Source organism: Terrapene carolina, unplaced genomic scaffold (assembly GCF_002925995.2).
Source record: "Terrapene carolina triunguis isolate 2854851 unplaced genomic scaffold, T_m_triunguis-2.0 Scaffold173, whole genome shotgun sequence".
Lineage (NCBI taxonomy): Eukaryota > Metazoa > Chordata > Testudines > Emydidae > Terrapene > Terrapene triunguis.
The window spans coordinates 467,793-491,103 of NW_020664524.1; the positions used below are offsets into that span (position 1 = coordinate 467,793).

General features: G+C 46.2%; 1 protein-coding gene across 1 annotated transcript in view; it reads left to right on the plus strand.

The window, feature by feature from the left end:
* The window catches only part of SH3BP4 (SH3 domain binding protein 4), a 96,494-nt gene extending 74,441 nt beyond the window's left edge, over positions 1-22,053 (plus strand). The window contains exons 4-5 of the mRNA XM_026653959.1: positions 17,897-18,085; positions 20,359-22,053. Of these exons, the coding sequence (XP_026509744.1) occupies positions 17,897-18,085; positions 20,359-20,583 (414 nt within the window). The 3' untranslated portion in view covers positions 20,584-22,053. The remainder of the gene's footprint in view (positions 1-17,896; positions 18,086-20,358) is intronic.
* The last annotated feature ends 1,258 nt before the right edge of the window (positions 22,054-23,311 follow it).

Here is a 23,311-nt window from a genome sequence, read left to right on the forward strand (position 1 = left end):
CTGGTCTGCAAGGCCCTGCCTGAGTTACTGTGTCCTCCTCACTGGTGCTGCGCTCCCCGGGTGCATTGCTAGGACTTCTGGGGACGTATCCCATGGTTCTTTGTGCTGCAGTCAGCTGTGCTGCTCTGATTCCTCTCCCCACTTCCACTTCCCCGTTGAATTGTGGAGCACGTGTCTGTCCTGGCCATGTAGGGGAATTGTGGGAAGGCATTCGAGGACTATCAGCACTGAGCGACTTAGCCTGCGTCCTCACCGCAAAGTGGACGCATTACCAATCAGAGCGTAAGTGGCACCTGAGCTCCACACTCCATCCAGGCCAGCTAGCCCAAGTTTCAAGCACCACCAAATTAGGTGAAAGGGTTTTGTGTGTGGACAGAGGGGTGAGCAGTTAGGGGCATAACAGCCCAGACTAAATGCGGGAAAAACGTACCGAGTGGTAAACTGGGTAGAGTTTTTGCTGCTGCTGTGATCTGTGCTGGCTACCGCATTTCCAGGTGAAGTATAAGATGCTGACTTGACTTTGAAAGTCCTAAATACTTTGGATACCTCAAAGATTGCATCCTTTCCAGTGTGCTACTAGGGCAGTTTGGATCATCTGAGTTGCTCCAGCGAACAGCCCCTCTTAGAATCATAGAATATCAGGGTTGGAAGAGACCTCAGGAGGTCATCTAGTCCAATCCCCTGCTCAAAGCAGGACCAATTCCCAACTAAATCATCCCAGCCAGGGCTTTGTCAAGCCTGACCTTAAAAACCTCTAAGGAAGGAGATTCCATCACCTCCCTAGGTAACCCATTCCAGTGTTTCACCACCTTCCTAGTGAAAAAGTTTTTCCTATTATCCAACCTAAACCTCCCCTACTGCAACTTGAGACCATTGCTTCTTGTTCTGTCATCTGGTACCACTGAGAACAGTCTAGATCCATCCTCTTTGGAACCCCCTTTTAGGTAGTTGAAAGCAGCTATCAAATCCCCCCTCATTCTTCTCTTCTGGAGACTAAACAATCCCAGTTCCCTCAGCCTCTCCTCATAAGTCATGTGCTCCAGCCCTCTAATCATTTTTGTTGCCCTCGGCTGGACTCTTTCCAATTTTTCCACATCCTTCTTGTAGTGTAGGGCCCAAAACTGGACACAGTACTCCAGATGAGGCCTCACCAATGTCAAATAGAGGGGAATGATCATGTCCCTCGATCTGCTGGCAATGTCCCTATTTATACAGCCCAAAATGCCGTTAGCCTTCTTGGCAACAAAGGCACACTGTTGACACATATCCAGCTTCTCGTCCACTGTGACCCCTAGGTCCTTTTCTGCAGAACTGCTGCCTAGCCATTCGGTCCCTAGTCTGTAGCAGTGCATGGGATTCTTCCGTCCTAAGTGCAGGACTCTGCACTTGTCCTCGTTGAACCTCCATCAGGTTTCTTTTGGCCCAGTCCTCTAATTTGTCTAGGTCCCTCTGTATCCTATCCCTACCCTCCAGCGTATCTACCACTCCTCCCACTTTAGTGTCATCTGCAAACTTGCTGAGAGTGCAGTCCATGCCATCCTCCAGATCATTAATGAAGATATTGAACAAAACCGGCCCCAGGACCGACCCTTGGGACACTCCGCTTGATACCAGCTGCCAACTAGACATGGAGCCATTGATCACTACCCGTTGAGCCCGACGATCTAGCCAGCTTTCCATCCACCTTGTAGTCCATTCATCCAGCCCATACTTCTTTAACTTGCTGGCAATAATACTGTGGGAGACCGTATCAAAAGCTTTGCTAAAATCAAGGAATAACACATCCACTGCTTTCCCCTCATCCACAGAGCCAGTTATCTCCTCATAGAAGGCAATTAGGTTAGTCAGGCATGACTTGCCCTTGGTGAATCCATGCTGACTGTTCCTGATCACTTTCCTCTCTTCTAAGTGCTTCAGAATTGATTCCTTGAGGACCTGCTCCATGATTTTTCCAGGGACTGAGGTGAGGCTGACTGGCCTGTAGTTTCCCGGATCCTCCTCCTTCCCTTTTTTAAAGATGGGGACTACATTAGCCTTTTTCCAGTCATCCGGGACCTCCCCCGATCGCCATAAGTTTTCAAAGATAATGGCCAATGGCTCTGCAGTCACATCCACCAACTCTTTTAGCACCCTTGGATGCAGCGCATCCGACCCCATGGACTTGTGCTCGTCCAGCTTTTCTAAATAGTCCTGAACCACTTCTTTCTCCACAGAGGGCTGGTCACCGTCTCCCCATACTGTGCTGCCCAGTGAAGCAGTCTGGGAGCTGACCTTGTTTGTGAAGACAGAGGCAAAAAAAGTATTGAGTACATTAGCTTTTTCCACATCCTCTGTCACTAGGTTGCCTCCCTCATTCAGAAAGGGGCCCACGCTTTCCTTGACTTTCTTCTTGTTGCTAACATACCTGAAGAAACCCTTCTTGTTACTCTTAACATCCCTTGCTAGCTGCAACTCCAAGTGTGATTTGAGTTCAGGATCCTGCCTGATTTCACTCCTGATTTCACTCCTGCATGCCTGAGCAATATTTTTATACTCCTTCCTGGTCATTTGTCCAATCTTCCACTTCTTGTAAGCTTCTTTTTTGCGTTTAAGATCAGCAAGGATTTCACTGTTAAGCGAAGCTGGTCGCCTGCCATATTTACTATTCTTTCTACACATTGTAATGGTTTGTTCCTGCAACCTCAATAAGGATTCTTTAAAATACAGCCAGCTCTCCTGGACTCCTTTCCCCCTCATGTTGTTCTCTCAGGGGATCCTGCCCTTCAGTTCCCTGAGGGAGTCAGTCTGCTTTTCTGAAGTCCAGGGTCCGTATTCTGCTGCTCTCCTTTCTTCCTTGTGTCAGGATCCTGAACTCCACCATCTCATGGTCACGGCTTCCCAGGTCCCATCCACTTTTGCTTCCCCTACTAATTCTTCCTGGTTTGTGGGCAGCAGGTCTAGAAGAGCTCTGCCCCTAGTTAGTTCCTCCAGCATTTGCATCAAGAAATTGTCCCCTACACTTTCCAAAAACTTCCTGGATTGTCTGTGCACCGCTGTATTGCTCTCCCAGCAGATATCAGAGTGATTAAAGTCTCCCATGAGAACCAGGGCCTGCGATCTAGTAACTTCTGCTAGTTGCCTGAAGAAAGCCTCGTCCACCTCATCCCCCTGGTCTGGTGGTCTATAGCAGACTTCCACCACGACATCACCCTTGTTGCTCACACTTCTAAACTTAATCCAGAGACTCTCAGGTTTTTCTGCAGTTTCATACCGGAGCTCTGAGCAGTCATACTCCTCTCTTACATACAATGCAACTCCCCCACCTTTTCTGCCCTGCCTGTCCTTCCTGAACAGTTTATATCCATCCATGACAGTACTCTTGCTATAAATGAGACAGCACTGGTGGCAAGACATCCTCATGGCAGGGGGGTTTGGCCCTGGACTGTGCATTCCTCCCTGTGGTTTCCCTAGACCTGGATTTGGTGACATTAGGATGTGCTGCATGACTTTGCTTACTGGGGAAGTTGTGTGAGGGTACGTCTACACTACCCGCCGGATCGGCGAGTAGCGATTGATCTATTGGGGATCAATTTATCGCGTGTAGTGTAGACGCAATAAATCGATCCCCGATTGCTCTCCCGTCGACTGCTGAACTCTAGCTCGGCGAGAGGCGGAAGCAAAGTCGACGGGGGAGCCACGGCCATGGATCCTGCGCCGCGAGGACGCGACGCAAGTAATTCTAAGTCAATCTAAGATACGTCGACTTCAGCTATGCTATTCTCGTAGTTGAAGTTGCATATCTTAGATCGATCCCCCACCCCCCAGTGTAGACCAGGTTTGAGAGTGGAGGTGGGAAGGTAGAAAGTTCTCTATGGGGTTAAGAAGGTGGTTATGGTTTTGTCTTAAAAACAGCTTGTTTTCAGTGTGTGTAGTTCTGTTTAATGGATGTAAACGGACTCTTTATAAGACCGAAATTAAATATTTACTCATCTTCTTAAATGCTTCAGGAGCTCTTTTAGTTTGCGTTATTGCATTGAAGAACTGTAGTAGTTAAATGGGTTTTACTTTGGACTCATTGTCTTTGGCTCTAAATGGCAAAGATGGCTTGTAGGTCTTGTTGCTGCTGTGCCTCACCTAAATGAGAAGGAAAGGATGAAAATGCTCTGTCTGAGTATTCACAAAATAATGAAATAATGGTGAGAGTTGTGAGTTGCCAAAAACCTACTGCTCCCAAAGAGTTTTAAATCTTTTGAGTCGCTAGCACCAACCCCAGCCTTCTACACAAAGGCTTCAGTCCACTTAAGGTTTTTGACTGTGAAAGATGCTATTGATAAAAGATGGGCTCGCATCCTGGAGCAAGTGGATACCTCTTCAGAAATCCGTTTTAGATGTATAATCCTCCTGTGCTTCCTGAGCAATTATGATTTGGCTTGATCTAAGGAAAGACTCAAGGCATGAGAATTCAAGGGTAATATATATTTTTTTTAAATTTAAAAAGTGGTGATTTTTCTTGTATCCATTGATATGATCTTTCTTTTCTGTCCAGTATCTGCTCGCAAGAAGAACCTTTTGGATTAAACTCTGCTCTCACCATTTCACTTCGAGATTGGTTTTTGGTTTGGAAAAGGAATAAATACAGGCTTCTCTAATCCTAAAGTCAAGAAAAATGACGTTCCAAAAGTGAAGGAGCAGTGTGCAAAACTAGCTACCTATAAACAGTTTGGAATGAAAGCGCTTCTCAAAACGATGAGTGGGAAAGTTTGCAGGTGACATGCAGATTGGGGGAGTGGTAAATAATGAAGAGAAGGGGTCGCTGATTCAGAGTCATCTGGATCGCTTGCTAAGCTGGGCTCAAGCAAACAATGTGTTTTTAATACACCCAAATGCAAATGGATGCATGTAGGCTGTATTTACAAGATGGGGAACTCTCTCCTGGGAAGAAAGGACTCTGGGGTCATGGTGAATAATCAGTTGAACATGCGCTTCCAGTGCGATGCGATGGTCAAAAGGGCTAGTCCAATCCTTGGATGCACAAACAGGAATCTTGAGTAAGAGTGGAGATATTTTTTTCTCTCTGTATCTGGCAATGGTGCTGCTGGAGTCCTGTGTCCAGTTCTGGTGTCCACAGTTCAAGAAGGAGGTTGATAAATTGGATGATATGAATGAAAAATTTTATCATGCTTGTGGAAGAGACACAAAAATGGACGTTTTAGAAACCATGCCTTATAGTGATGGACTCAATGTGGTCGGTCTATTTAGCTTAATAAAGAGAAGGTTAATGGTTGACTTGATTAGAGTCTATAAATACCTACTTGGGGGGAAAATATTCATCAATGGACCTAGCAGAGAGAGGTCTAACATGACCCAATGTCTGGAAGCTGAAGCTAGACAAATTCAGACTGGAAATAAGGGGTAAATTTTTAACAGTGAGAGTCATTAACCATTGAAAGACTTTACCAAGTGTTGTGGTAGATTCTCCTTCAGTAGCTATTTTTTAAATCAAGATTGGCTGTTCTAAAAAAGCTCGGCTCTAGTTCCACAATATTGCTCAGGCATGCAGGAGTGAAATCAGGAAGGCCAAATCACACTTGGAGTTGCAGCTAGCAAGAGATGTTAAGAGTAACAAGAAGGGTTTCTTCAGGTATGTTAGCAACAAGAAGAAAGTCAAGGAAAGTGTGGGCCCCTTACTGAATGAGGGAGGCAACCTAGTGACCGAGGATGTGGAAAAAGCTAATGTACTCTGATTTTTTTGCCTCTGTCTTCACAAACAAGGTCAGCTCCCAGCCTGCTGCACTGGGCAGCACAGCATGGGGAGAAGGTGACCAGCCCTCTGTGGAGAAAGAAGTGGTTCGGGACTATTTAGAAAAACTAGACGTGCACAAGTCCATGGGGCCGGATGCGCTGCATCCGAGGGTGCTAAAGGAGTTGGCGGATGAGATTGCAGAGCCATTAGCCATTATTTTTGAAAACTCATGGCGATCGGGGGAGGTCCCGGATGACTGGAAAAAGGCTAATGTAGTGCCCATTTTAAAAAAGGGAAGGAGGCGGCTCTGGGGAACTACAGGCCAGTCAGCCTCACCTCAGTCCCTGGAAAAATCATGGAGCAGGTCCTCAAGGAATCAATTATGAAACACTTAGAGGAGAGGAAAGTGATCAGGAACAGTCAGCATGGAGTCACCAAGGGGAAGTCGTGCCTGACTAACCTAATTGCCTTCTATGAGGAGATAACTGGCTCTGTGGATGAGGGGAAAGCAGTGGATGTGTTATTCCTTGATTTTAGCAAAGCTTTTGATACGGTCTCCCACAGTATTCTTGCTGCCAAGTTAAAGAAGTATGGGCTGGATGAATGGACTGTAAGGTGGATAGAAAGCTGGCTAGATCGTCGGGCTCAACGGGTAGTGATCAATGGCTCCATGTCTAGTTGGCAGCTGGTATCAAGCGGAGTGCCCCAAGGGTCGGTCCTGGGGCCGGTTTTGTTTAATATCTTTATTAATGATCTGGAGGATGGTGTGGACTGCACTCTCAGCAAGTTTGCCGATGACACTAAACTAGGAGGCGTGGTAGATACACTAGAGGGTAGGGATCGGATACAGAGGGACCTAGACAAATTAGAGGATTGGGCCAAAAGAAACCTGATGAGGTTCAACAAGGACAAGTGCAGAGTCCTGCACCTAGGACGGAAGAATCCCATGCACAGCTACAGACTAGGGACCGAATGGCTAGGTAGCAATTCTGCAGAAAAGGACCTAGGGGTCACAGTGGACAAGAAGCTGGATATGAGTCAACAGTGTGCTCTTGTTGCCAAGAAGGCTAACGGCATTTTGGGCTGTATAAGTAGGGGCATTGCCAGCAGATCGAGGGACGTGATCGTTCCCCTTTATTCGACATTGGTGAGGCCTCATCTGGAGTACTGTGTCCAGTTTTGGGCCCCACACTACAAGAAGGATGTGGAAAAATTGGAAAGTCCAGCGGAGGGCAACAAAAATGATTAGGGGTCTGGAGCGCATGACTTATGAGGAGAGGCTGAGGGAACTGGGATTGTTTAGTCTCCAGAAGAGAAGAATGAGGGGGGATTTGATAGCAGCCTTCAACTACCTGAAGGGGGGTTCCAAAGGGGATGGAACTCGGCTGTTCTCAATGGTGGCAGATGACAAAACAAGGAGCAATGGTCTCAAGTTGCAGTGGGGGAGGTTGGATATTAGGAAACACTATTTAACTAGGAGGGTGGTGACGCACTGGAATGCGTTACCTAGGGAGGTGGTGGAGTCTCCTTCCTCGGAGGTTTTTAAGGCCCGGCTTGACAAAGCCCTGGCTGGGATGATTTAGTTGGGAATTGGTCCTGCTTTGAGCAGGGGGTTGGACTAGATGACCTCCTGAGGTCCCTTCCAACCCTGATATTCTATGATTCTATGATTCATAAGGAATTATTCTGGGGGAGTTCTCTGGCCTGTATTATGCAGGAGATCAGACTAGATGATCACACCTGTTCCATTGGGCCTGGGAATTCGACTCTCTAAGCTGAAAAGACAAAAAAGTGAATTCTATGTCATCATCCAGGCTTCTTGTTAATAGTCTGTTTTTCATCTAGCATTAGCAGTAATACCTGAGGGGGAAAAGGGACTGTCTTCAGAAGCTAGGCCATCCAATCAAATAGATAACTCTTTCACAACCTCCCCTGCAAAGATCATGTCAAAATCAGAATAGACACTGGCATGTCTCACTCTAGGAAGAGCAAAAAACAAGTTCCTGACTCGGTGAAGCTCTAAAGCAGGGGTAGGCAACCTATGGCACGCGTGCCAAAGGCGGCACGTGTGCTGATTTTTCAGTGGCACTCACACTGCCCGGGTCCTGGCCACCGGTCCGGAGGGATCTGCATTTTAATTTAATTTTAAATGAAGCTTCTTAAACATTTTAAAAACCTTATTTACTTTACATACAACAATAGTTTAGTTATATATTATAGACTTATAGAAAGAGACCTTCTAAAAACATTAAAATGTATTACTGGCACGCGAAACCTTAAATCAGAGTGAATAAATGAAGCTTCGGCAAACCACTTCTGAAAGGTCACCGACCCCTGCCCTAAAGCATGTGCTGAAGTGCCCTGCTCAGCTGAGGCCTATGCGTGATGCACTGGTTCCCAGACCCACTAAAGACAAAGGGCACTGCAGAATCGGTTCAGAACAGTAGAGCAGTTCTTGTACTCCTTTGGTTTTAAGATGCCCAGCGTGCTCCTAGTTCAGAGGCCTCGTATGTACTCTCAGTCCACGTCAGGCCTCGGTTAGAGAACGGGTAACGCTTTCTGAAGTAGCATTTTTCAAAGTGACGTAGGCACTTATCTGCTTCTTAACATTTTGCCCAGTAGCTCAGCATGTGCTACGAGCTGTTGCTGCTAGAAGGAGCAATGAAGTGAAAGTCCAGTGGATTCACTAAGCAGTAACTACACTGCCAGGTTCTTCAGAGTTGTATCTTTGAGGTAATGACTTCCCTTTGGAATTTCTAGTGTTTTTATCATTCTAGCCCTTTCCTGACATTCAGTATTTCAGGGTGCTACTAGTTATGCTAGAAGAGAAGAAAATCACAGCATTTTATAACTTCTCGTGCACAGTACGATGGTTAGCCCAGTACTGAGGTTTGTACAAAAAATGAATTTTCCATCCCATTAAATCAGGCTGTTTGAGTTGTTGTTGTTGTTGTTGTTGTTGTTGTTGTTGTTTAACTCAGACCTCTGGAAACAGGTTCTGGCACTGTTGATGTCCTCAGAGTAACAGTTATGTTCTAGGGACAAAGTAAGCGCACACCTTATGCAGCGCCTCCTGAGACATGCAGCTTTGGAGTAGCAGAGAGCTAAAGGTGGCCTCACACCTCCTTTGCACCACCTGCATTCTGGGCTTGTGCAGGGCCAAAACAGCTGTGGTGTAAGTTTGAGCAGGTCGCCATAGTGCTGGGTGCTACCAGGCTTTCTCCCTGGGGCAGCATTGGGTCATGCATGCGGCCCTACTGGGTTCATGCTGGGGGAATTCTCCCCTGACCAGCTGAGGCCCCTATATGCGGATAGCGTCATATAGGGGCCAGGGTGGAGGCAAGACCCAATTAAGAATTAAGGAGCCTGATGCAGTTCACAACTAACGTTGGTGGGAATCGTTCCGCTGGGAAAAGATCAGGCCCTGGATGATTGTCCCGATGCATCAAACATGCGTGAGCTGAGAAGGCAAAGGAATAGCTTGCCCATGACCTCCCATCCCAAGGGCGCTGCAGCAGCGTCCTACCCACTTCTTGGGCTCAGCCCCAATCAGCTGAATTAGCACAAAGTTGCAGAGCAGCAACATGGGACTCTCTCCAAAGCTCCTCAATGTTAATATGGACATAGAACATCTGCACATGTGCCTTTGGCTCCAAGGTTCTTAGTGTTTAAATTCCAGGAGGAAACTATATTCCTCGGTCAGGCAAAATGGTGCCACAGCACTTCTGTTTGGCCCAGGTGAAATGCACAAAATAAACGGTATGGGGTAGTAGCCCCCTCTGACCGAACTGTCTGTTATAATCAAAGGGCAGCTGCTTTTGATGCTAAGCTTTTAGGTTCTCCCATTACTTGTGCAGAGGTAAAGGTTCTCGTGTCCTGACATATTGTTTATAATTGTGCTTTTATTTAGAGCTGTTCCAAAATCTACACTTTGTTTTAAAAACATAAATCTCCTCTGGTGCTTCTGACTGATTGTGAAAATCATTTTCATGGTGTGTCCAGCGTACCTGATGCTGGGGGGGCCTGCTGCAGTTAGCAGACAGCTTAGCAGCAGACGACCTCTGTTCTTCGGACAGTGTGAGGAGTATACTTTGTCAGCAGGGCACTAGTTAAGTGTGGACATGGAAAGCTAATGGCCTTCTTCAGCCTGGGCTGTACTGGCAGATCCTGCAAAGGGGTGGGGAGGATCAGCTAGTGACTATCAAGGTATGTTGGAGGGTGGACTAAGGAGTATTGCCCTCCTAGCTCAAATTTAGGGTCACCTCTGCCCCTGTCCAAAGGTGGAGAGAGAGAGAGGGAGATGTATTCTCCAGTGCCCAAAACATGGCTTGTCTCCAACCCCGTCGCTTCCCCCTGCTCTCGGCCACAGGGCAATTGGGTGTGTTCAATACAAAAGTCCATAGTGCCCCAAAAATTGAAAGCTTGGGCAGGGTAGAACTGAAGTGATGATACTATAAAGTGGGGAGGGATGCTGTGCTGGGGGGCAGGAGGAGGGGAAAGGGTGTGGGCTTGGGGCCATATCAAGCTGGGTTTCCTGTTGCATAACTTGGGTCTGGCATGCTGAATGGGACACGTGGCCTCATTGATAACATCTGCTCCACTCCTGGCTACTGATGTCTTGGAAATAAGTGCTTACCTAAGCAGAAGTGTCACATGACACTAGGGGGCTGCAGGTTTCTAATCTGGGGGGTGGGTGGGAAGTGTTTTGTGAACTCACATCCCAGCTGTCTGGCTAGAGGTCCTGGCCCTAGAGAAATCCAGTGTATAAAGCAGAGTAATGTCCCCCTTCCTTCCTGGATTGTTCTCAAAGGCAGTGGGTAGCTTTTCTGTCATAGCTTTACTTTAGATCACTCCTTTATGATAGCATCCCTTTAGAGCTCTGGGTTTTCTAATAGTGAAAATTACTGTACCACCATCACCTTCCCTGCTAGCTACCTTTATTTATGGCACTACAGAAAGGTGGGATGCGGACTAATATGTAGTAGTGTTTTCCAATGCGCCACGATGCTTCGAACCTCTAGAGTGTTTTGCAACTTCAACGGCATCATTAATAAAATAAATATATTCTGCATTTCGATAACTACTTCCATCTGGGGCTGGCAGGGCGGTTGGCAGCCCCTAATTCATTCTGGATTACCACTCCCCTGGGGCATGGGTAAGAAGCATTTACCCCACTTCACAAAAGGGGAAAGGAAGGCACCGAGGGATGGGTTTGAGTTCACTACGACCACCCAGCAAGTTGGTGTCAGAGCCATGAGCAGGACACCAGGGATCCAACAGGTCAACTGAGTTGCAAACTTCATCACTTCTCTCACACCAAGTGCATCTTCCCAGTCTCTAGGCAGGATGCCAGCTGCATCGCTGACCACATGAGCCGATGGAGAATCAGGCCCATGGCTTTCTCACCCTCTGCAATCAACGCGGTCTCCTCTGGGGATACCGATGGATTTTCCATAAACTGAAATGAGGCTTGCGTGCGGAGGAGAGTCAGTAAATTAATCTGAGGGGAGGAGGTGAGATTTGCATGATTCTGCAAACACCATTGTGTGCAGCGCACGTGTCGCTCAATAGCAGCCAAAGCTTTGTACTGAATTCCCCTCTGGGCGATCCACTCCTATCTTGCCCAGATGCTATTTTCCATGATTAGAGGATTGGAAATGGGATTCTGCCTTTCTGAGCTGGGATGCAAATACTGTGTCTCCTAGATGTCTTTTAAATGTGTTTTCGTTGGCACTGCTTTGAAATATCATTTGAATCTCAAACCCCGTTCTGTGCTGCACTGCATGCTAGTCTCTTGTAGCAGGGCTGAAAGGAGCTCTGAGGTTAATGAATACTTTGATGAACATTGTCAATGTAGTGCTTTAAAGTAGTGGCAATAATAGTACAGCCATGATTAGACTGCAGATTTATCCTGATGTCAGTGGAAACCAGAATATTTTGGGTGTATTTTAAGAGATGAATCTGTGTGTTTTGCTATCTCGTATTGGGGTCGGGGGGAGGCGGCAAGTGTAGCTACAAAAGCCTGATACAGGATTAAGGTCTATTGTGACCCTGCTAATCCCAGCTGGACCAGTAATCGCTTTGAAAGCAAATGTATCTGTGATTTAATTGTATGTGTTTTTGCAGCAAAGGGGATGAGCTGTCCAAAGACCAGAGATGATCTGCAGCATTTGCTTTTATTATTGCAGTTGCTCTTGCTGTCCTGAACGGTCCCTGCCGCATTGTGGCCTTTGCGGGGGGGTGGGGGGGGGCGGGTGTGTGGTGGTACTAATGGACTCTTTCTGATGTAGATGCACGAGGATGAAACATTGCTCGGCTGTTGTGAACGTGTCCTGCCCTGACAAACCCCTGGGTGCCTCTCCTGGTTTTTCACCTCTCTCAATCCAGTATCTCACACTTGACCTGCTAGTGCTGTGGTTCTGCAATCTTCCATTAAGCTCTTATAGACTCTCCACTCTTCTGGCCCCTTGCTCATTTGTGCCCAGTCTCGCCTGCAGACCACCCCCCACGCCGGCCCTCGCTGTTCTGTCCTGCTCAGCAACAGTCAACAGGCTCCACTTGGCCCTCCTCGTGCTAGGGAATAAAGCAAGGAAGCTCCCTGTAGTGCTGCAGCATAAGGGTTACCTATGAGCCAAAGGCCTGATTCTCCACTGCCTTGCAGCACGGCTCATTGTTCCCCCATGCATAATGCATGTAAAACTCAGCCCTTCTGATCTGGTGGCATCGTGCACCAGCTGTGCTCCCACGGCTCCCATGCGAATGACGATGTGAGGCAGAGGACAATGCTCATGTAGAGAGAGCAGAGCCTGTTGGGATTCAGCCCCAGGGATAGCCTTCATTGGCTGGGAATTTCCAGCCATATTTACTGGGGTGAAGCAGTACCAAGGCTCAGCCCTGATGGACCCTGGCCTGGTTTTAGTGCTGGACAGACTCTGGACACTAGAATTCTTGTTCTTTTCTCCTTTTTAACCTATCAAATTCTTTTGCTTATTGCATCATTCACTTCAGCATTCTGCAGAAGGGGCAAGGTGGGGTGGGAGGTTGGTCCCATAATCCCCGTCTCACTCCTCAACCCATCACCCCATCCACTTGGATTGTGGCTGCTTTTCTCTGTCACAGCCATCCTCCCTTCTCTGTCTCTACTCCAAGCCCCTTCTGCTAACGCTAAGTCTTCGGTTGGCTTTACTTTCCTGCAGTGGTCTGGCTTCGCTTTCAGCCATGTTTGCATCAGGGGCACATGAATAGCACCCTCAGTACAACAGCACATTTGTGCTGACTTTTTATCTATTTTACTCTGTCCCCACACTTTCCACTTTTGGTGCCTTTTTGTATCTACAACTCATAGCAACATCCTAGCTGTAGTGGGAGGGTGAAACTGCCCCTGGGTAAGGGACAGCTGGGGTTTTAGCACCATGAGAGGCAGTCTAGGGCTGGGGGATAAGTACCTGAGCTGGGTGTTTCTGCTAAAATGATCAGAGGTGACATGAGCGACATGGATATTCCAATCATCTGTAGGTTTCAGAGTTAATCCACTGAGATGAATTGGGGCTGTTCACACCTCTCAGATACATGTTGCTTCGGGTTGCTCCTAAGACTTGGTGGCATCCGTTTACTCTTAGTTCAGCTGGAAAAGTGGAAGGCTCGAAACAGCCAGAAAAGCTGAGATTCTGTGGCATGATCCTGCAAAAAAGGGGGGGTCCTTCCGTGAATTCTGTGGACTCTCAAACGCACAAAACCCTGATTGTAATACGCCTCTTATTTAAAAACTGTTTTAAGATCTGCAGTTGCAAGCAGTTTCGCAGGCGCCTTAAAACAAGTATTGTAATTGTGGCTGTCTGTAACAGAATCATTTACTAATTTTCATTCATTGATCTGTAAGCACCCATGGGTGTGCACACTGGGGTGAACGTGTACAATATATAACTGGTCCCTGTGCCAAACCAGACAGCATTTTCCCAGCCTGACTTTTAGAGACATAAATCAATTCTATTTTGACTGCTTACAGATAAGATGGCATAGTAAAAAGAGGGGACTGTTTCTTTCAATATTTCATGAATTTGGTTATTCATGAATACGGCTTTATGATGACTTCTCTGTAAATGAGTTTTTGGGTAATTCCCAGAGTCTCTGTGTCTCCTTTATTTAACCCGCACTGCTTGTGGCTTGCCATTAGATTTAACTATTCATTCAAATGATTAAAGAATAAAGAGGCAGTAGCCTTTTGCCTCCTCAAGGCATCTTTTCTCCTGAACATCCCGGCCATGGCTTGCTTGGAGAAGAGATCAGAGTGGCTTGCTGCAATGTTTGCTAAGTACTGGGTAGTTTCTGTGTTTGTACATATGTAATTAACTCAGATTGTCTAGGAAACACAGCAAAATGCTAGTGTTCAAGTGCAATTAGTGACTCAGCCTTGCCACTGCAAAGCCAGGCTTCCTTCCTTCCTAGCTGATTTGTAGCATTGAGGAGCCGGAGAGTCGGAGCCCCTGGTAATGATCCGGCCGTTGGGCCCTGAAATGGTGGGATTGCTGAGCCTGAAAGGGCTAAGCAGCTGGGCTGCCTCTGCTGCAAGGGACTCTGGGGACATCTCTAAAGAGAGCCCGCCCCCCACTCCACACACACACCACGCGCCCCAAGCTCTCAGTGCGCCCCCTAGCTCTGTGACAGGCACAGTGTGCCTGAGGAAGGGGTGGGCTGCAAGAGGGGCGTTCTCCTTGCAGCAGCTGCTGCTTGAACTAGGGCACTCTTGCTTCAGATGCCGAGGTCCCGTGTTTGCTGCCTGAGAGGACCAATCCAGGGTTCGCTGCACAGAGGTGATTATGCAGAGAGCGCTTTCACAGCTGAGAGCGTAGGCATGTTTGATAGTTAACGATACTACAGTTCACACTTGTTCAGTGTACTGACTTTGCGCTTGAACCGTTGTTCGGCAGTTTCCAGGAGAGGGAAGGGAGGCGAAAACGCTGGTTCCAGTCCCCGTCAGGACGGTCTTAAATATTCCTCGGGAAATGATGGCACTGACCCAATTGGCTTGATACAACAGTGTCACTCCAGAGTTCGGCCCATCACTGCAGGATACGCCCGTATATTTCTGTGGCTCATCGCTCTCCTAACTGAGCAGTTTATAACACTTATAAAGTTTTATACCCCTTAATCTCTTACCTTGTTTGCTTAACATGAGAGTTTATTACTTCCGTTGTTGATACGGGAATACAGTGAGAGCTGTGGTTAGAAGAGCTAACGTAATTCCACAGCCATAACTTGATTGCAGTCCTCCTTCCCTCGGTCTCTGCTTACCAGAGAGCAAGACAATGCAAGTGCTCCGTAGCTGCTTTCTAGAGGGTTCATTTCAAAAGGCAGGCAGGAGGGGAGATTATCAGGGGAGCAGGATAGACTCTCTTAGGTGATAAATATGTGGGCCTCTGGGGACTTCGTCCTGAGAGATTTGGTAGTTTAAAGCCTAGGAACTAGACATTGCTTTTCTCTCTCCTAGGGTGCTGTTCTCTATGGTGTCGGCAGTATGATTTCCTCCTCGGGATGGTGTTATGGGGGTTGAATGGCAATTTGAGGAAGTATTTTATCGCTTGTAGCACATTCACATACAAGCATGTTTAAAATTAAAATGCTGCTGGGGGATTTTATCCACTTCGCCTCCTTTTCAGTCTGTGCGCATTCCCAGGATTGTTGTATTGTTTGGATTCACAGTAATGTTGAGCTGAGATCCCTGTTAAAGTTCTTTGACATGTTCTGCATGTCGTTGGGTAACTCTGGAATCACAGCCTTCACTCGGCCTGTCTCGAGACACTTACCTTTTCTCTCTCAAGAACAGAGGGTACCCAATGAATCTGAAAGGCAACAAACTTTAAAACTGAGCAAAGGAAATGAATGTTTACACAACCAGTGGAACTCATTGCCACAAGATGTCCCTGAGGCCAAGGGCTTAGGAGATAAAGAATGATTAGACACTGGTGGATGTTCTCATCTACCGTTAATTGTTTTTTAAATCCTGTGTAAATAAGGGATATAAATTCTCATACTTCAGAGCACAAATCAGTCACTAACTGCCTGAAGCGAAGATGAAATTTTCCCCATAGGTAGGTAATTGTCCATGAATGGGTTATTGCGTAATCTCTGAAACATCTGGTACTGGCCAGTTTAGCAGCCAGCATGCTGGACTAGATGGAGCATAGGTTTGATTCAGGCTGGCATTTCTATGTTCAATAAGGACAAATGCAAAGTACTCCAGTTAGGAAGGAACAATCAGTTGTACACATACAAAATGGGAAATGACTGCCTAGGAAGGAGTACTGCAGAAAGGGATCTGGGGGTCATAGTGGATCACAAGCTAAATATGAGTCAATAGTGTAATGCTGTTGCAAAAAAATAAACATCATTCTGGGATGTATTAGCAGGAGCGTTGTAAGCAAAACACGAGCAGTAATTCTTCTGCTCTACTCTGTTCTGATTAGGCCTCAACTGGAGTATTGTGTCCAGTTCTGGGCACCCCACTTCAGGAAAGATGTGGACAAATTGGAGAAAGTCCAGAGAAGAGCAACAGAAATGATTAAAGGTCTAGAAAACATGACCTATGAGGGAAGACTGAAAAAATTGGGTTTGTTTTAGTCTGGAGAAGAGAAGACTGAGAGGAGACATGATAACAGTTTTCAAGTATGTAAAAGTTTGTTAGAAGGAGGAGGGAGGTAAATTGTTCTCAACCGCTGAGGATAGGACAAGAAGCAGTGGGCTTAAATTGCAGCAAGGGCGGTTTAGGTTGGACATTAGGAAAAACTTCCTAACTATCAGACTGGTTAAGCACTGGAATAAATTGCCTAGGGAGGTTGTGGAATCTCCATCATTGGAGATTGTTAAGAGCAGGTTAGACAAACACCTGTCAGGGATGGTCTGATAATACTTAATCCTGCCATGAGTGCAGGGGACTCGACTAGATGACCTCTCGTAGGACTGGAAGTGACCTCAATTCTGTGATTCTATGTTGTTAATTACTGTTTAAGCCCTTAATTTCCTAGGCCAGTTGAAAGTCATGGGTAAGAGTCCTACCTGGCACTTGCAGGTCTGTTTTTGCAGGTTGCATCCCTTTTTGCTCAGTCTTATGCAAAACCAGGCTGTGGTCACATGGTGTTGTGAGTCTTTAATTTCACTGGAATTCTGGATTCATTCAATGTCAGTCATTTACTGGTCAAAGAATTGGCTAGGTAGGAGAGGCAGAAAACTTCCCACTCCAGGTTCCCTAGTTGAAGCGACCACAGGGAAGGGTTTGCAGAAATCGCAGCTTTTAAATCAATAAACTCTCCTCTTTTAAGAGTTTAGAAACTAATGAACTGAAAGTTGGAGTGTGCAGGACGAAAGTCACGTAACGTGAGCCAGAGTCCTCAGCAGAATGACTGCTTCCTTCACACCACCTAAATCTCTGACCTGCCCAGGCAGCTGGGTGGCACTGGCATCAGATCTAGGCCTCGCCTTCTCGGGGCTGGCAGATGTTCTGGTTATTAACAAGTACCTGGGTTCATTTATTCTTTGCATCCTCTTTTTCTCTGTATTGAAAGCCATGTTGGTTCTTCTCTGGTCACTATACCCTAACGTATTTTGACCATATTGAGTTAATTATCTTTATTACATGCTGCTATTTTTCTCAGTTCTTAAGCTGCATCATGGAGCTAATTATTTAGTGCGTTTGCCTAGAAGATCTGGCTAGAACACCCAGCCCTACCTCTAACATCAAGGCAGAGTGCTTTATCCACTTAATGAGAGAATTCTTCCTGCAGGTCCAGTGACCGTATTTCACCACCTGTCGTATGGGGGAGGGGAGTTAATGATTGATTCAAGAGATTTCCCTGTGCACATAGACGACGTTGTTTAACCAGCCATGAAGCCAGAAAGGGGAACGCAAGACTTGCCTTGCTACTGGGTTTCAGAGAAGGGGAGGTTGAGTTGGATTTTGGTAGGGAGGGCCTTGGCGTCCTTCTCTCACAGGCTTTATCACCTCCGTGTTTGAGAGCAAGGAATGAAGTGCTGCTGTCATTGTAGTAATGAGTTGTCACTGTTCTCAGCTGTTGCTGGGCCAGAGTGGCAGGAGAACACTGTTGGTGGCTGCTAGAAGATGACTAGACAGACCCTGGGACTGTACCTGACCTTTGCTTGGTTTGCTCTGTCTTCTCTCAGGCCTTGCTGAAAATGGACTGCCAGGGGCTGGTCGTGAGGCTCATTCAGGACTTTGTGCTCCTGACCACAGCCGTGGAAGTGGCTCAGCGCTGGAGGGAGCTGGCAGAGAAGCTAGCCAAGGTCTCCAAACAACAGATGGACTCCTACGAAGCCCCCCACCGAGACAGGAATGGAGCGGTAGACAGTGAGGTGAGACTAGATTTGACAATCCCTTAAAGCGTGACGCATTGTGCAATGGTCTGGAAGCAAACACTTGAGGGCTGATTTCGGCTGCCTTTTGGGTTTTTTGGCTGAGGTGTCAGCAAATAAGAGCGCTTCTTTGGCGATGGCAAGCCAGAGCAAGGTTCCTTCCCATCGGGAGATGTGAGTGCCTGAAAGTGGCCCCTAGAGGAGAAGCTCCATTGATCTTTGAGTTTGAGAAGCTGCCTGCAGGGGGAGCGAGTGTTTCATCATTTTCACAATTGTCCAATTTTCCCTTTCTGAAAGGGGGACAAATCAGTGTGTTCCTGCTGACGGCTCGTGATTGACACTCTTCCCCCCCCCGCACACACACCTACCTCTATGGGAGTGGAGCAATGAGCCTGCCAGTGTAGGCTCGGTACTCACATCTCATGGGGGTGGTTTTGGTTTGGGGTGGGCTGGACACTGGTCAGTTTCAATCATCTCTCTGCTGTTCCTTTAAAAATAAGTAGCACCTCTCAATGACTGACGGAAATCCTGGGGCCCTTTCAGTTTGAATAACTGTTTGTCCCACCCTCTGATACTGCCCCCTGGCTTGAGTTGAGGTTTTTCCCCAAACCAGTGGCTCTTGTGGGGTTCATTGTTCATGTTCTGTTAGGGGAAATAGGGACCAGTGCTCTGGGCTGAGATCTGACCACTGCAGGGCTCCAGCAGTCGTTCTCTTCCCCATGGGTCCAGCTTTGCACAGCGTAGCTGGGCATGCTACAGGGTTGTGGCAACAGGGTCGCCTTGCTATGAAGCATCAGGAGCTGATGGGCGAACAGCCCGAATCTGGACCTGATTCAGCAAAGCACATGCTTGAGCCTCACTGAAGTTGATGGCATTTAAACTAGGGCTGTCGATTAATCACAGTTAACTCATGCGATTAACTCAAAAAAATTGATCGCCATTTTAATCGCACTGTTAAACAATAGAATACAAAGTATACAGTGCTCGCTTTATATTATTATTATTACAAATATTTGCACTGTAAAAATGATAAAAGAAATAGTATTTTTCAGTTCATCTCATACATAGTGCAATCTCTTTGTCGTGAAAGTGCAACTTACAAATGTAGATTTTTTTTTTGTTACATAACTGCACTCAAAAACAAAACAATGCAAAACTTTACAGCCTACAAGTCCACTCAGTCCTACTTCTTGTTCAGCCAATCGCTCAGACAAACAAGTTTGTTTACATTTACGGGACATAATGCTGCCTGCTTCTTATTTACAATGTCACTTGAAAGTGAGAACAGGTGTTCACATGGCACTTTTGTAGCTAGCATTGCAAGATATTTATGTGCCAGATATGCTAAACATTCATACGTCCCTTCATGCTTTGGCCACCATTCCAGAGGACATGCTTCCATGCTGATGATGCTCATTACAAAAATAATGTGTTAATTAAATTTGTGACTGAACTCCTTGGGGGAGAATTGTATGTCCCCTGCTCTGTTTTACTCGCATTCTGCCATATATTTCCTGTTATAGCAGTCTCAGATGATGACTCCGCACATCTTCATTTTAAGAACACTTTCACTGCAGATTTCACAAAAGGCAAAGAAGGTACCAAGGTGAGATTTCTAAAGATAGCTACAGTGCTTGACCTAAGGTTTAAGAATCAGAAGTGCCTTCCAAAATCTGAGAGGGACGAGGTGTGGAGCATGCTTTCAGAAGTCTTAAAAGAGCAGCACTCCAGTTCTGAAACTACAGAACACGAACCAGATGATGAAAGAGAACATGCCTCAGTCTGCACTGTTTGGATCGTTATCTAGCAGAACCCCTTATTAGCATGGATGCATGCCCTCTAGAATGGTGGTTGAAGTATGAAGGGACATATGAATCTTTAGCAAATCTGGCATGTAAATATCTTATGATGCCGGCTACAACAGTGCCATGCGAACACCTGTTCTCACTTTTTGGTGACATTGTAAACACGAAGTGGGCAGCATTATCTCCTCCAAATGTAAACAAACTTGTTTGTCTGAGTGACTGACTGAACAAGAAGTAGGACTGAGTGGACTTTTGTAGGCTCTAAAGTTTTACATTGTTTTATTTTTGATTACAAATATTTGTGCTATAAAAACAAAAGAATTTACCTCATACACGTACTGCAATACAATCTCTATCATGACAGTTGAACTTACAAATGTAGAATTATATACATGAAATAACTGCATTCAAAATCTCTCAATTCTGTTTGTTTGTTTTCTCTTTTTGCCTCTCCGGCATGGAACACAGGCCATGTGGAAACCAGCCTACGACTTTCTGCTAACCTGGAGCAATCAGATTGGAGATAGCTACCGAGATGTCATCCAGGAGCTGCACATAGGGCTGGATAAGATGAAGAACCCCATCACCAAGCGCTGGAAACATCTAACAGGAACCCTGATCCTAGTCAATTCCTTGGACATACTCCGTGCAGCCGCCTTTAGCCCTCCAGACCATGAAGATTTTGCTATCTGATGGCGGGGACTCCTGACGTGTGTAACTCTTCCTGGTTTTAGCAGAGGATAAAAAACAGGCAGGAGCTGACAAAAGGCCAAAGTTTGAACGTTTGCTCTGGGACTGGAATTGCACAGTGAAGCGGGACTTCTTTTGAGTGTTCTCCCTCATGTAGAAAGAGTCCAGAAGAGCTGGGTTTTCTCTGCTGAGGGGTTGATACCAGTTACACAACTTTCTATTTGTAAAGTTTAACAGTGGGTGGGGGAGAACCCAACACATTTTTTTTAAGACATTTGCAAATAAATATCTAATTTTTTAATGAGCAGCAAAAGTTGAAACCACTTTGATGGGAGAGTTGTTGCATTTTTATGTTGTGTAGGAACTTTTTTAAATGATGACTTCTGAAATTGACCATGAATCATGTAAATATGTATTTAAAACAAAGCACATTGTGAATCTCTCCTTTCCATTCCCTCAACCCCCCCCACCCCACCACCACCCTCACCCCTTACGAGGTTTTCTATAGTGTGAGACTCTGGAATCACTGTTTTATATTCACCATTGCAGTAACTCTGAACCTCATACAGCCCTGAGAAGATGTTACAAAGAAAAGCAGTTGTACTTTTTTCCCAGTAGCTCTCCATGATCTGGTTTTTTTATATATATACTTTTTCTAATGTCTAGATCTGGAAATACACAATACCTAGTTTTCAAATGTACCACTTAAGTTCTTAACTTGAAGAGTCAGTGCTGCCTTTAGCACTCAGGCATCCCTCCTGCCTGCTGCTACAATGAGCATTCTGGAAGGAGCTGAAAAGATTTCTGGTTCAGTGGCGTTCCCTCCCCTTCTTCTTCCGCCTTTTGCTTTTTTAGGGACATTAACTACAAAGGTGCCAGTCTGCTTGAAGGTAACTTTTCTCTCTACTGACTGCTCTGTACTGCAATAAGAGCATCTTGGTGATCTCTGCTGGGGACCTGCATGCTCCAGAAGCGGTCAGGAGAGAAGAGCTGTATTAGACATCATTTAAAAAAATGTCTTTACTAAGTTAGGATCTGATCCAAAGTTCATTGGAGTCTGGGAGTTATTACGTTGACTTAGGTGCCATTTCAGTCAGCCCCTTAAAGTTTAGGGTCTGATCCAAAGCCTATTCAAGTTGGTGGTGAGACTGCCAGTGACTTCCCTGAGCTTTGGATCAGGCCCCTCAAGGCTACTGAGCTCCAGTCTGCCATGTAAATAATCCTCGGTCAGAGAAATGGTTCCACTGAGCTGAAATCTTACCCCTTCTGTGGTTCCTTCACGTGCGACATCAGCTACCTTTTTTAACAGCCTTTTGAATGATCCTCTCTCCCTCCACCTTTGAAATATTTCACACAGGGGAAAACATATTTTTGCACAGAACGAAGATGTTTATTTTGAGTGTGAAATCACATAACACAATAACAATGCCCCGTGCAATGGAAAACTGATGAAAACGTTCCCTATTAAAGCTGTTTCTGCTGGGTTGATCACTGAGATTGGAAGTCTATTTTTATTCCTTGAGCTTTATATCGACGAGCAAGAGGTTGGTGTGACCTTGCTAGAAGCATCATGGTCTTGTATCGACTGTTCCATGATCACAGGTTGTCAGGAGATAATGGCACAATTCTTTTTTTTCTCCATTGTCAAGTTCCTACCAGGCATAGGAGGCAACAGCTGGCGTCAGTCATCCATCCGTCCAGTGGGTTTGCTCTGAACCGTTTGGCTGGCTTGCATCACAGGACCATCTCATCCAGTGTCTAAAATAAAAACTGCGTGATGCAGTCTGCCTGCACCCTGCGACAGGCAGACCTTAGAAGTACTCTTGTGACTTATGTATCTGGGCAGGCACTGCCAGAATCTCCTGAGAGTAGAGCGACAAGTGAGACACGTATGGCTTCTGGGAACTCCGCTCCTCCAAAGAATGGAGACACAGTGTAATGGAGATTCTGCCTCTAATTTCCCCTCCAAATGTCACCCTGAAAGAATTTCCCTTAGAAACAAGTCTCCCACTAATGAAGAATAGCACCTTAATATCATGGATATTCTCCTCAGGGGCTTTAAGGTTTTTCTTATGCAACTTCTTATAGCACAGGGTTAAAACCTGGCAGACAGTAATGCTCACAGGCCGGGTCCTTTTTTTTTTTTTTTTTTTTTTTTGAAAGGAACAGACCACCTTAAATATTGGGTTTTATTCATGCACCAACCTGAACCCTACGTGGAAATGCTGGAATACCTTATGTAATGGAAGCCGAAGTTCAGTGCATTCCAAAAGCAGAGAGCAGACCTGCCTAAAGGGTTCACTCTGCCAAATGACGCCATGTGCATCAGCAGAGGGCTTGTAAGTATCTGTTCAAAGCACAGACTTGTTGCTTTCCTCACCAAGCTGTTGGCTTTAGCTGTTTAAAAGGCCCTGATCCTGCCAGTGGGTCTGCAGAGGCCTGGGCAGAACTTGCTGAATCGCTTCAACGGAAGCTTTGCACAGGGATCTAGTTGGAGAATTAGGGTCTAACCTACTGCAGATGAAGACAGTGGGGAGGCAGGGTGGCCGTATTGCTCTTACAGCAGCGTTTAATCTACCAGACAGATGCTTTAGCATCCAGGGATTCTTACAAGATGGGAAATTACTGGCTAGTTTTGTTTTCCCAGATTTTCTGACTACCTCAGGTCCTGTACGCCCAGCTGGACATTTCAACAGAAGCCGAAACCCACCATTCTACCCTGGCCTCATCT